At 40.1% G+C, this 12,867-nt stretch overlaps 1 protein-coding gene across 1 annotated transcript; it reads left to right on the top strand.

Moving 5' to 3' along the window:
• The first annotated feature begins 7,385 nt into the window (after positions 1–7,385).
• Positions 7,386–10,895, top strand: LOC108879908 (leucine-rich repeat-containing protein 75B). Its single transcript, XM_018671352.2, has 2 exons — positions 7,386–7,396; positions 8,336–10,895. The coding sequence occupies exons 1-2, from the start codon at positions 7,386–7,388 to the stop codon at positions 8,937–8,939; spliced, it is 615 nt and encodes a 204-aa protein (XP_018526868.1). The 3' UTR covers positions 8,940–10,895.
• The last annotated feature ends 1,972 nt before the right edge of the window (positions 10,896–12,867 follow it).

Here is a 12,867-nt window from a genome sequence, read left to right as displayed (position 1 = left end):
ATTCATGCCCCCAAGAGCCCATGAGAGGAGTATGAAGGAGGATTAACAGTTGCTGCACTCACTAGACCCCCTTTTTCTGTCTTATGTGCTAGTTAAAACTACACCTTCACATCTGTACAAAAGACTGGTGGGAACTAATTGTGCTACATCCTCAAGGATTTGACTTGTCTGCGTAGAAGTTGGGAGTACTTTAAGGGATTTGGCCCTGATTTTAATGATTTGTGTCATTTTATGATAGATTCCCTTTTTATTTTTAAGGGCGCATGTGCCATGTTCCTATCACTGCTTTCAGTTCACTCTGTGTTGACATCAGCATTGCTACTTTCCCCCAAAACTCTGAATTCAAAGTTTCCAAGAACCAAGTGACTGATCTGAGATGTCAAAACACTGCACTGCCCGGAGCTGCTCCATTGACAACGTACAATGGAGGAAGCCTTAATCGCCCCATCCGCTAAATGTTTCACTGAAATTTAATCCAAATCCAAATGAGCTTTGAGGCTATTTTTCCTTCCCAGAAAATGTGCCATTATCCCATGAAACTAGAGGACATTGGATAGTATATGCAATCACCACTTTCATGTTTCCCAGTACATTTTCTACAGAACTGTAGTATCAGTGTGACAGGCGCACAGTTGAGAAATGGCATATTTAACTACATTTTTTGCCCAGAGTGACTGTAAAGGGTTCTCATTAACACAGGCCAAACTGTCCTGAAGTGTGAGAGTCACATATTTGATGCTAAAACTGAGCTGAGTTAAACAAACTGGTTCTATAGCCCAGGCCTGATGGCACATTCAGATAAAACACAAGCACAGAAACAAAGAAGCAGTCCTTTACCAGCTCACTTTTCAAGCATGAGTTTGTACATTGGACCCTCAAGGCTCTCCCACGGCCATGCCAGACTACTGCACATGTATTATACAGATGCCTGGAGGCAAAACAGCTCAGATCGATCTAAGGAATAAACAAGTCAGGACCAAAGCGTTGATGAAGCAGACATTGATCTGACCAATCCCACGGGTCTGTGGAACAGCATCCACAACCAGTGTTTCTCAAGTGCTTTTATTTCATTCCCCTGAAATGAGTCAAGAGTCTCTGCATGCTCAGCAGGAAATAGATTTGAATTTGTGGAGGAGGAGAAAGAGTTTCTCCTGAGATACTATATATTATCTGATCGGCTCCGTGATACACTGAAGTTATTATTATTATTCCTAGATATAAAATATTTCACAACCATTTCTATCAAGCTGACTGTGAGACAATCACCTAATAAGGTATATTTTAGAAAGAGTTCATAAGTTGTAAATATTTTTAATGGTTGATAAAAGATTTAGTAACAATTTAAGGATCAGCAATAGCCTAAATCATGAATAATGAGAACATCTTTTGGGTTGCCAGGCCAGCATATATCCTCCTCTAGCATTAGCTTTGTTAACCAACTTCCACTGTCTTTTAATTTTGCTGGTTTATTCACATCAATAAAACCGTGAAGAAATACTTTCACAATTATGCAAGTGTGCTAATTTGCTTTCTTTTGAAGAATTAAAAAAAGCCTTTTGTTAGCTTAAACAAATAAACTGTTAGTGAGCTTTAGCGCTGAAACAATTAGTCAATTCATCAATTAATCTAAATAAAATTAATCAGCCGGAATTTTTGGAATCAGTTTACCATTTTTCAAGCATAAAACACCAATCATTGTCTAATTTCAGCTTCTCCAATATTTTTTCCATGTTTTTGTTTTACAGTATGTCATTGTAAATTCATTGTTGGATTATAAATCTTTTTATAAAATAAATAAATGGATCAAGAAAATGATGATCAGATTGACTGATTATAGAAATATTTCTTAGCAGCAATCTTAGTGGTGTCAGTCTTCTCATTAGTGTCAGAGGCACACACAGCACAAAAAGCACATATCCCAAGATGTTGTACTATATTTCTTGAATCCATTAGTTACAACTTATGAACCCTGTACGCAGTATGTCTGGAGTATAAAGTCATCAACCCGGGTAGCTGTAGTGAAGTCTCTGTGAACATACAGCAGTGCTGAAAAGACTGTGAATTCTCAGGAAAAGTCAAGTCAAACATCCATCCATCCATTATCTATACTGTTTATCCTTTAAAGGTTGCAAGGAGCTGAAGCCAGTCCCAGCTGACATTGGGCGAGAGGCAGGGTACACCCTGGACAGATCACCAGTCAATCGCAGGGCTGACATATAAAGACAAATAACCATTCACACTCACAGGCAATTTAGAGTCATCAATTAACCCAAGCATGTCTTCAGACTGTGGGAGGACGCTGCAGTAAAGAAATCAAACAATTAAATATATTTGTTTTACCAAGCCAGACAGTCTTTTCACACTCACTGCCCATTGTTACATTAAATCACATAGTAACTGAACAGGAGGAAAGGAATATAATCTTTAACACCCCCCCGGTCTCTTGATGTATTACTGATTCATGAGAGTATATGAAGGGGAAAGTGTATTCTATGTGGGTGGGCAGATTACAAGTTTCTCCTGCCATTTGCTTTTAACTCACCCTGGTGGCAGAATACTGAAGTATTGTAAAAAAAAAAAAAAAAAATGTCACTGTACTGCAATCTAGGAGAATATATGCCACTCATAGCCCTTTCTGAAACATCACCTCTTCATTTCCAATCTCCTGGTTCAGTGTAGGAAGGGTTTGGTTGCATTCGAGTGGAAATTGATTAGCAGAAAAGCAAAGGAGAGGATAACGCCGACAATGAGCACTTAACTTTTGTAACATCAAAAGAGACCAAATACACCGACAATGAGTGGCACTGGGCCTGGGTTAAAAAATGAGTGCGAATACAGAAATCAATGGATCTGCCATGACCTATAATGAAGAAGCTTTTATCTTGTCTGGGGATGTATAGCACAAAGAGATTAAAGATGGAACAATACAATAATCTATGTGGTAAATAACAGTGCAAACAAGCAAAGTGTAAATATTGTGTTATACTGTTAAAACACATTTCCATTATGCTGCATAAATAGACACTGCTGGAGGAGATGTGTCGTGTGTGCAGTTGTTACAGTTGTCTTTGGGCAGCTGAGTCTGTCTGGATAAATCTCTGTATCATCATTGGCAGCCTGCGAGAAAGATCAAGCCACTGTAGGTTTGTTATCTGGTGTGAACTCCATCCAGGGCAGTTTAAATACAGACTGAATCACTAATTCTTCAGCAGTGTATCCCTCAAAAATTCAGTTTCTAAAAATCATGCTTCATTAAAAGACACATCCTCTGGTTTTGCTCTGACCTTTTCCGTAAGCGCAACTCTTTCCCTGCACTCCATTTCAACATCACAAATCCCAGATGTTTCATTTCCTACCTCTGGGGTTTACATAACTATAGAACAGCAAGGACCCTTGTTCAGTGCGTAAAAGTTAACAACATCCCCAAGGAAAGACAGGCTATGAAAAGCAATTAGACAGTCTGCCTGAACCCACATTTAAGCAGCCAATAGTTTGACACATGAGAGTCAGTTCTTATTAGATTCCTGCACTGTTGTATCAGTTGCTCCTGAGGATGTCAATAGATGGATTTGTCTCAGTTGTTTGCTTTTAAATGAGTCTCAGTACAGGGGACGCTCTTGTTTCGCATCATGTTTATGCGGGTTGACTATCCTTTGAAGTTGTTTGTGTCTGTACTGGTCCAAGAGGATATGCACCACTGCCTACGAGCATGGCAGCCACATCAGAGAGGAGTGAGATGAGACATTTTGTTGTTTATGTTGTTATCATTTCATGGCGATGGACTAGAGTTTACACTGTGGCTTTAGAAATGCTAGCTGTGCCCTCGGCCTGCGCCCAGCCGAGCAGCCTGTAGGTGGAAGTGCGCCCACGTAGTCGGGTGCGCCGGATTTGGAAGGAAGTCTGAAGTTGTCTTTACTCAGTCTCATTAAAAGCACATTAGAGCCCACCCTCCGACTGCATCACCCACTCAGCTACAGGCCCTGCCCTTCCTGTCACATGGACTAGCTCTTCCCACACATGTATAAGCATACAGGTGAGAGGGCAGGGCTCCAGCAGAGGCAGGGAAACCCTCCTATAAATAAGAGAACAAAAGTCGATGCTAATAATCGGTTTCATTACAGTAAAGTGCATAAGCTGCACAGCAGTACAGTAAATCCTCTGAAGTCACAAGAGTAGTCAGTGTGCCAAGAAGCTGCAGAAGCAGTAAGGCTTTCCCAGAATTTTTAAAAAACTACAATGACACAGAAGTCAATGAATCTATTAGTTGAACTTAGAGAAAATGTATCATTAAACATGAATTTAATAATCTGTCAGTTGTTTTAAGGAGTTTGTCATGCAAAGGAGATCAAACATTTACTGATTTCAGCTTCCTAAGTATGAGGACTTGCTATTTTAATTGCATATCCTTAGGTTTTGCACTGTTGGTCAGACAAAAGAAGCTATTTGAAGAGGTCACCTGAGACAGCTGGAAATGATGATGGACATTTTTCAGTATTTTTCTGTCATTTTAAGGACTAAACCTGTGGTTCCCTGGCATTTTGGCTTGTTAACCCTAAAAAAAAAATCTATTTTTAGCAGCTACTTTGTTGCAGGTAGCATATATCTACAGATGGTCACAAAAGGAATGATGATTTTGAATATTTTTAGGGGCCTACAGATACCCACAAGACCTTAAATTTATTTTTGCAATTTTTTAGACGGACCTGAAACCCCAGCACACAAATCATTTGACTAAATTATTCATCAATTAATGGAGAAACTAATTGAAAGATTATTGATAATGATGATATAATTGATAGTTGCGACCCTAATATACCAAACCAAAAAATGATGATTTAAAAAAACTACAGGAATCATTTTCACATGAAAACTGATGTTAATATTTTAATCTGTGCATAATTATTTGGGCCTTAAGTGACCAAAATCCTGTTTTAATTCCATAACCTTTCAAGTGAGCCATTCACAAAGGATAAAAGAGAGAGTGAATACAGGTGCTTCAGCATATCAAATTCAGAACAACAGAGACAGTAAGATTGCATGAGGAAAAAAAGAAAAAAGGCCAAGAAATAGAAAGAGAAAGAAAGTGAGAGGCAGTGAGCAAGAGTGAGGATATGAAGGAGGGAGAGATGAAATTATAGCCTACTCCTGGAATCAATAATCTTGTGAATCACAGCCCTGGTGTGCTACAGATCTTTTTCTCTCTCTTAACCGAGCAGAGAGGGTGACTGATGTAAAGAGCGCAGCCTGCGATTTATGAGGCTCCTAACAGACCAGAGAGCAGAGAGAGATGCGGGGATAATCCTTACTGTGCTGAGGAAACAGAGGGACAAGCAAAGGCAAACGGGACTAAGACAAAGAGAAGATAAACCTAAGGCCAGTTTTAAACACAACATTTTCTCGCCTGTTTGTCAGCTTTTTTAAACAAAGTCTCCCACGCTTCCACTTTATTATCATTTGTTTGACAGATGTCTTCCCTCTGACTCCTTCCAAGTATAAAGTGCCAATAAAAACAAGAGGGACTTACACACTGCAGTAAACTCTGCCTTAACACTTCAGTGCTACCATGACATGCATGCAGATGCCTTATAGTGCTTATGCATATTTCACTACATTCTGGTATAAGGAGAACATTTTGTCTCATATTGCCCAGTGCTTTCAGAGACAGTGAAGGATACAATGATCCAACCTGACAGATGTGATAGTTACAGTAGTACTTTTCCTGAAGATGGATTCACTTCACACCTGTTGTCTTAAGTCATTTGGACTGAAACAGGTGATCACTCGCCTTTATCACTCACCCAGTTTTGTCCCTCTACAGTGTGTCCGTGCGTCCATCATCTACCCTTTTATCCTCCTGTCTGTACCACATATTATCTTCAAAGACATTTATCAATTCTGACAAGACTTAAAGGAAAAGTTTGACATTTTTGGAAAATATGTGTATTTGCTTCCCCTGCTTGGGGTTAAATGAGAAGATTGTTTCAACTCTTATGCATGCACAGGAACTATAAAGGTACAACCATTACTTGAGCAACGTAGCTTTGCGTACCAAAACAGTAGCTCACTAAGTAACACACTGTATCTTGTTTGATTTGTACAAAATCAAAGTGAAAAAACACAATTCATGGGGCTTAATGTGACCAGCTATGTCTAAGCTAGCTGGCCACTAGCGATAGCTTCATATTTTGACACAAGCTTATTATTTGTTTACACTCTGGAAGGTGAACTGATAAGGGCTACTAAAATATAAACAGACACAAATTTAAATACATGATTGACAAGGGTGCAGAGAGGTGCTTTTTGGAAAACCTATACTGTTATTATGAGCTTTAACTCCCATGCATCACACTTAACACGTTACAGCCCTTATTTCTTTTTCTACTTTAAATAACAGCATCAACACACTTAAATTACATGACAGCTAAACATGGCCAAATGTCAAAACACAAAGATTCAATACAGTAATTGAAAAATATTTATTTAACAACCCAATTTAGTTACTCAGTGGTACCATCCACGTTGGTGCGTTGTTGCAGGTCGTATGAAATCCTCAAGGTAAATATTGTCCGTACTCACTGTTCCTTGGAGATGGCAGAAAGCTGTTAGTAACAATCAACTCAAACCTCTCGTCAGTGGTTAGCTGGACGATGAAGAAAACCCGTCTGAGTCTTGGTCCACGCGCAAAATGCAGGTTTCTCTGGCAGTGGCAGGTCCTGAGCACCTATACTGCAGCAGCATGTGCGGTAGCGTCCGAAGCACACTATCGACAAAAATCACAAACTCTAATAAACTTCTTGTCTGTTAACAACAAATGTCCATATTATTGCAGTTTCCGGATTCATACTCACTCGAGGGCTTAGTGGGGGGAAAACGTGCTTCCTACAGGCGCGAGAGCGACAGCTAGTTAGCTAAAAACAGTCCACGCGCGGCTGTGGTGTTTATGTTAATGTAGCAATATTACTGACTTTAACCCGCAACAAACACTGCTCATTCTCACACTCTTAGAACAACACCGACTCTTAACTTGGATGAAATACTTTAATTTGACAGTTTAATGGACCTACAAACAGCACCTAGCACCTCTCTGCTCAGACCCCCCTGTCTCATCGCTCTGAGTTTAGTCCCACCCCTTTAAGAATCCGGTAGGGTACAAAATCCCGACTTGACCTGATTGGCTGATAATAGACACCTGGCGGACATGAGAAGTTCAATGTCGACTCAAAACAGAGGAAATTTCAGTATATTTTGGAAAACCCACATTTCTCCATACTGATGCCAAAAATTACCAAATTCATATTCATATTTCAAGATATACAGTATAAGGACTGAACTGAAGTGCATTTTAAAGAGGACAATTGTAAACAAAATTAGTAGACACAGTAGACATGACAGGAGTGTATCAACTCTCTCATCTGAGTCTAAGCAAGAAAGTAAATCCAATAAAACTTTTCTTTAAGGGCAGGATGTGCGCTATTAGTCCATTTTGGTATTTTCAGAATCAATGGAGTGACTATAACTTTTCTCTGTTTATTGCTACCATATTTTATGACAGTTTTTATGTGATGTTGATTGGGTACAACATCAGAAAAGGGGATATCAGCAGTGAATTCTCTTGTTTTTTTAATTTGTAGACCAACTCAAGTGGTTTATTCACCCAGACACAAGTGAGCTGATTTTTAAAAATCTATGATGAATCTCTCTCGTGAATCTCTGAAAATGAGATATACCCCAGGGGTGCAACTACAACCCCAGCTCAAAAGAAGATGACACATTTATTTCTAATTAGGCCGGACAGGAGGTTAAAATGTTTATGTTTACCTTATTCACTCTAATTCTTGTCATTTTTTTTATTCATTTGTAGTCTTTGATGGTTGATGTGTACTTAGAGACTTAACGCTGGCTTAGAGATGGCTTTACAGGAGAGAAGCAACACCCGAAACTGAAAACAGCTGGCGCCTTTCAGTGGATGACATTCAGCCCAGGAGACAGAATTTGTTGCTTGAGGGACTCAGACCAAGACACATTTAAATGCAAATTCTCTTCTTTACATTATTGATTGCTACACCCTCTACACTTTACTGTTGGATGCTGTTTCTTTTTTGCATACTTTGCAGTTTCCCTCCGCTTGTGGGACAGTGTGGTACCCCATTACAAGAGCCTTTTAAATCAATAACCTCAGTATCATTAAGTAAAGATCATTTGTCTTTACACACATTTGGAAAACTGACTGCTAATGCTGAAGAATTTGCACACTTTTAACACTAACAGATGGCAATTTTGTGCCTCAGAGATTCAACTTGTAAACAACATGAACTCTGTTTTGTCTCACACACAGTCTGAAGACCACCCTGAAGAAGAAACTGTCAGGAGATGTGGTCAACTTGTCAGGCATCCCACTGTCTGGCCGAGACGTCCACCGTGTGGCCTTTTACCTCCAGAGCAGCAGTGACGCGGTGTCGGCCGTGGACCTGAGCTTCACCGAGCTGCAGGATGAGAGCTTACGGCTGCTGCTGCCTTACCTCAGCTGCCTGCCAAAACTCACCATACTCGCAGTCAATGGCAACCGCCTGACAGTGGCCATCCTGAAGGACCTGACAGACACTGTAAAAGATCCCAAGAAGTTCCCCAGCCTGGCCTGGATTGACCTGGGCAACAATGTTGATATCTTCACCGTGCCACAGCCGCTTCTCGTGGCCCTTCGGCGGCGCTTCGGCTTGCGCAGCAGCCTCCCCACCATTTATGAGTACAGTGAGGCGCAGGCATTCGGTCGCTACAACCCAAACATGGAGACCTCCGTGGAGGAGCCCAGTCTCTACGAGGAGGGAGATGTAGAGGATGATGATAGAGAGGAGGAGGAGGACAGGCTGGAGCTTCAAGCCTGGGGCTTTGGAGAAGAAAACATGTCAAAAAATGTGCCGCTGCACCTCTGTGGGAGGTGATCGCCCCGAGCTGCTTTCTTTTAAACTGGCAGCCCCTTATATCCCTCTGTACCACCTCACCCTGAGCCTAGCCTCCTGTGTTAGCAGGTGTCATTGTGGCAGAAGATGCTCACAGTGACCCACATGTTTCTGAAAATAACTTTCAAATAAGTAACTGTGTTGTGTTTCCCTCTGGATGCTCTGTCTGCTGAAACCCAGCAATGCAGTGCAGACATCTCAGTGTTTGTACAGACAATAAGAATATATTTATATGGATTGATTTCACCCTCATGTATCCAAGAGAAGCTAAACTGAACTCAACAGGCTTGCTGTTTTCAGGTGCTTTATGTCCCTAAAGTTTTGTGCTCTCACACCTCGATGTTTCCTGTTATCTGCCACTGTCCATTGGAGCAGCTGGGGGTTAAGTGCCTTGCACAAGGGCACCTCAGCAGTAGCTGTTGAGGACTAGATGAGCGCTACTAATTCCCATTCCCCGCACACTATTTTTTTCTAGCTAGTTTGGCCTCTCTGACAACTTTGCCTCTGCTGCCCCCGTTTCTGTGAGAAGTCTGAATAAAGCAAAGTAACTAAATGTCCTACTTAAGAAATCAATTGGTTTAATTTCAACTGATGCTCTTGCCATGGTATTTATATTTTTAGTAAGAGCTCAGCTGCAGTGAGATTGTGTTCACATAAAATACACTTCCAGTGTTTTTTTCTGTTGGGTCACAGCACTCATTCAGTTATTTTTTAAATAAATCACGACTTAGTATAAATAAATGAAACGTGCTGAATCCATTTTTATTTATATTCCAGCCACTGGTCCTTCAGCACATGTTGATCTACCAATGCTGCAGCTGAATTGAGAGAAGCCCCAGTCTGATACACACATGCAGACATGCAGATGACACACACGCAGCGTTTGGTCGTGAGCTGCCGATGAACTGATTACTGCCTCTATCGGGTCTCGTCAGGCCCCTCCAGTCACAGATGGCGAGCAGGAGATCTTTTTTTTTCCAACTAAATAGGACTAGCCCCAGATAATTTTGTCCACTGGTGGTTCATGAGCGATTCTATTTATGAATCACACCATAAGCAAACCAGAGAGATGCCTGCTCTGTTTTTAAAGGCATACACAGAATTGGCATCACAAACAGCTCTGCTTCTGTCTTCTTCCTCTGTGGTGCTACAGTCTGCACATAAATCTTTGTTGTGGCATGAATAAACTGCATCGTTTTTTTGTTTTGTTTTGTTTTTTTAGATGTGTAGTTGTCATCTTTTTGTTTTGTTTTTAAAAATGGGCATGACTGTTCACTGTAGCACAACATCAGACTCCATAGAGAAATGTATGTAAATGTATGTAATGTATGTACATTGATATCCCAATAAATTTTAGATTCTTTTTGTGGGTGGGTTGGATAAAAAATGCAACATGTCAACACAACTCTACAAGAGCCCACACTTTCACTGTCCTGCCTACAGATGTTAATGTGTTCTCTTTCCATGCTATTATTCAGGAAAATCTGTTTATTTGTGTTTACAGGGATATTAATGAACAGGATGCTTGGTTTGTGTGTGTGTGTGTGTGTGTGTGTATGAGAGCATAATTAGAGTGTGAGCCTGTGTGCATGAGTGTGTTCTGGACATGCAGAGTAAATTACTACCTTTGATCATAGAAATGAAATGTTTACTCATTTGCACTTTAAGGACAGCTCCGTCCCTGAATACACAAGCTTTGTTTTTCTGTGTTGTTGTTGACATAAAAAGCATACTGAGTCATTCACATCCTAAAGTAAATGTTTAAGTTATTGATAACTCATCAGCCTTGATACAAATTACTGTCATGATAACATTCATTTGTAAATTTATTTAATTTCACCCCCATGGCTCATTAAATTATGGCTCGCTTTTAAAATAAAAGTGATGTTTGCCTGCCGTTGCTTATGAAATAAACACGATTTGTTTGCCTTTTGTGGATTTTTCCTCCCACGCTGTTTATACCAAAGCTAAATATCTTTGGCTGTTAAATGTTCACCCACTCACTGACATTGTCTGTCAGCTGTTTGGTGCTGGGCATGTGCAGTGAATCTATAGAGCTTTTTCACAACCAAAACAGTTTAGGAGCAGAAAACCAAAAAACAATGAGCTGAAAGACAGTAAAGTGGTGGAAATATTCTACGTTTTTACATGTAACTGTCTGATGACTACTTTCAAAGTAAAATATATCATTGCTGATAAGTAGAAATATATATATATATATATATATATATATATATATATAATGAACATTTTCCAGGACTATGAAAAATAGCCTTGTTTTAGCTTGATGACAGAATTTCTAAAGATGACATTTTCTGTAGAAAAGGGAAGAGCTTAGAATATTTCCTCAATTTGCCACAGAGCATGTAATTCTTCAGTCAAACTGAGCTGGAGAAACTGCTGCCTTTTTTTGTAGCGCGCAAAGTGGTGTAAAGTGGATCTTTAGAGCTTTTTCACAACCAAAACAGTTTAGGAGCAGAAAACTAAAACAATGAGCCAAAAGACACTGCAGAGCTCTGAGGTCAGGGGATGATTCTCCACTAAACACAACCTTTTTCACATTACAAACAGTCATCTGATCTATTGTTAATACAGAAATATTGAGTAATGAACCCTTAAAAATTAGGTCTACATGATACCCACACCCACCCTCCTGGAGGTTTGAATCTACATATTCTATTATACTATTTACTCTTTTGATAAATAGTGAAGGCTGGGACTTGATCTTACATTTTATAATGGCAAAAACTGTTTACTGTTTTAAAACTGTCTACTTGATCCTCCATCACACATAATTTGGGCATTATATAAAGCTATGAAGGTTAGTAATTGCTCTAATGCTCCAGGGACACATTAGAGATAGTCTGGTGGCTCTGAGGTTTTTCAGCAGCTGGTTTCCATGTCGGCATATAATATTGTGTGTGGATGAGAATGGTGCCCTGCATGGACCTGTCAGAGGCAGAATAATATCAACATCCTGCAGACTTGTAGAGACTCTGCTAGCGAGGCATTTTCATATTTGCAGGGGGGAGAGCCCAAGGCCATCCATCTACTAGCCCCTATTTGTCCCTCTAAACAGAGGAGAGTCGAATTACAGAGGATCCTGTTCTGGCTCAAACAACCCACAGACATTTAGTGGTTCAAGTCCTTCATATCTGTGCAGTTTGTCAGATTTAAACAGTGTCTCATGTGCAGCAGTGGGAAGTAACAAGGCATATACTCAAGTTGGGCAATTACAGTAAAGCTGAGTACAGGTTTCTGAAAATGATATTTTCTGTACAAATTAAGAAAAGGGAAGAGGTTAGAAAATTTCCTCAAAGTCACAAAAGGCATGTCATTCTTCAGCTGAACTGTAAGCATAAAATCCCCCAAAGTAGACAAGGTCAAAAAGTTAAAATATTATCTATAAAGTTTAAACTGAGCACCCCCTACATGTGCTGTGTATTTTGTCATCACTGAACAACAACTGCTCATGAACATATGATACCAAATGAAATATCGCACAGGAGATCTTTCCTTTGATCAGCATATTAAAGACATTACAAAGACCGCCTTTTTTCACCTACGCAATATAGCTAGGATTCGGTCTTTTCTCTCCATGGCAGACGCTGAAATTCTAGTCCATGCCTTTGTTTCCTCTAGACTGGATTATTGTAATGTTTTGCTTTCAGGACTACCGCGTACTAGCACTAAAAGTCTGCAAATGGTTCAGAATGCTGCAGCTAGAATGCTGACCAAATCGAGAAGGTTTGACCATATTACCCCAGTTCTAGCCTCCCTTCACTGGCTCCCTATTCATGTTAGATCAGACTTTAAAGTTCTCTTAATGACTTATAAAATTCTAAATGGGCTAGCCCCCTCATACCTGTCTGATCTTCTTAACCCTTATATTCCCTCGCGTGCTCTGCGT

Source organism: Lates calcarifer, unplaced genomic scaffold (assembly GCF_001640805.2).
Source record: "Lates calcarifer isolate ASB-BC8 unplaced genomic scaffold, TLL_Latcal_v3 _unitig_777_quiver_2690, whole genome shotgun sequence".
Lineage (NCBI taxonomy): Eukaryota > Metazoa > Chordata > Actinopteri > Centropomidae > Lates > Lates calcarifer.
This window is presented reverse-complemented; position numbering and strand designations above follow the sequence as displayed.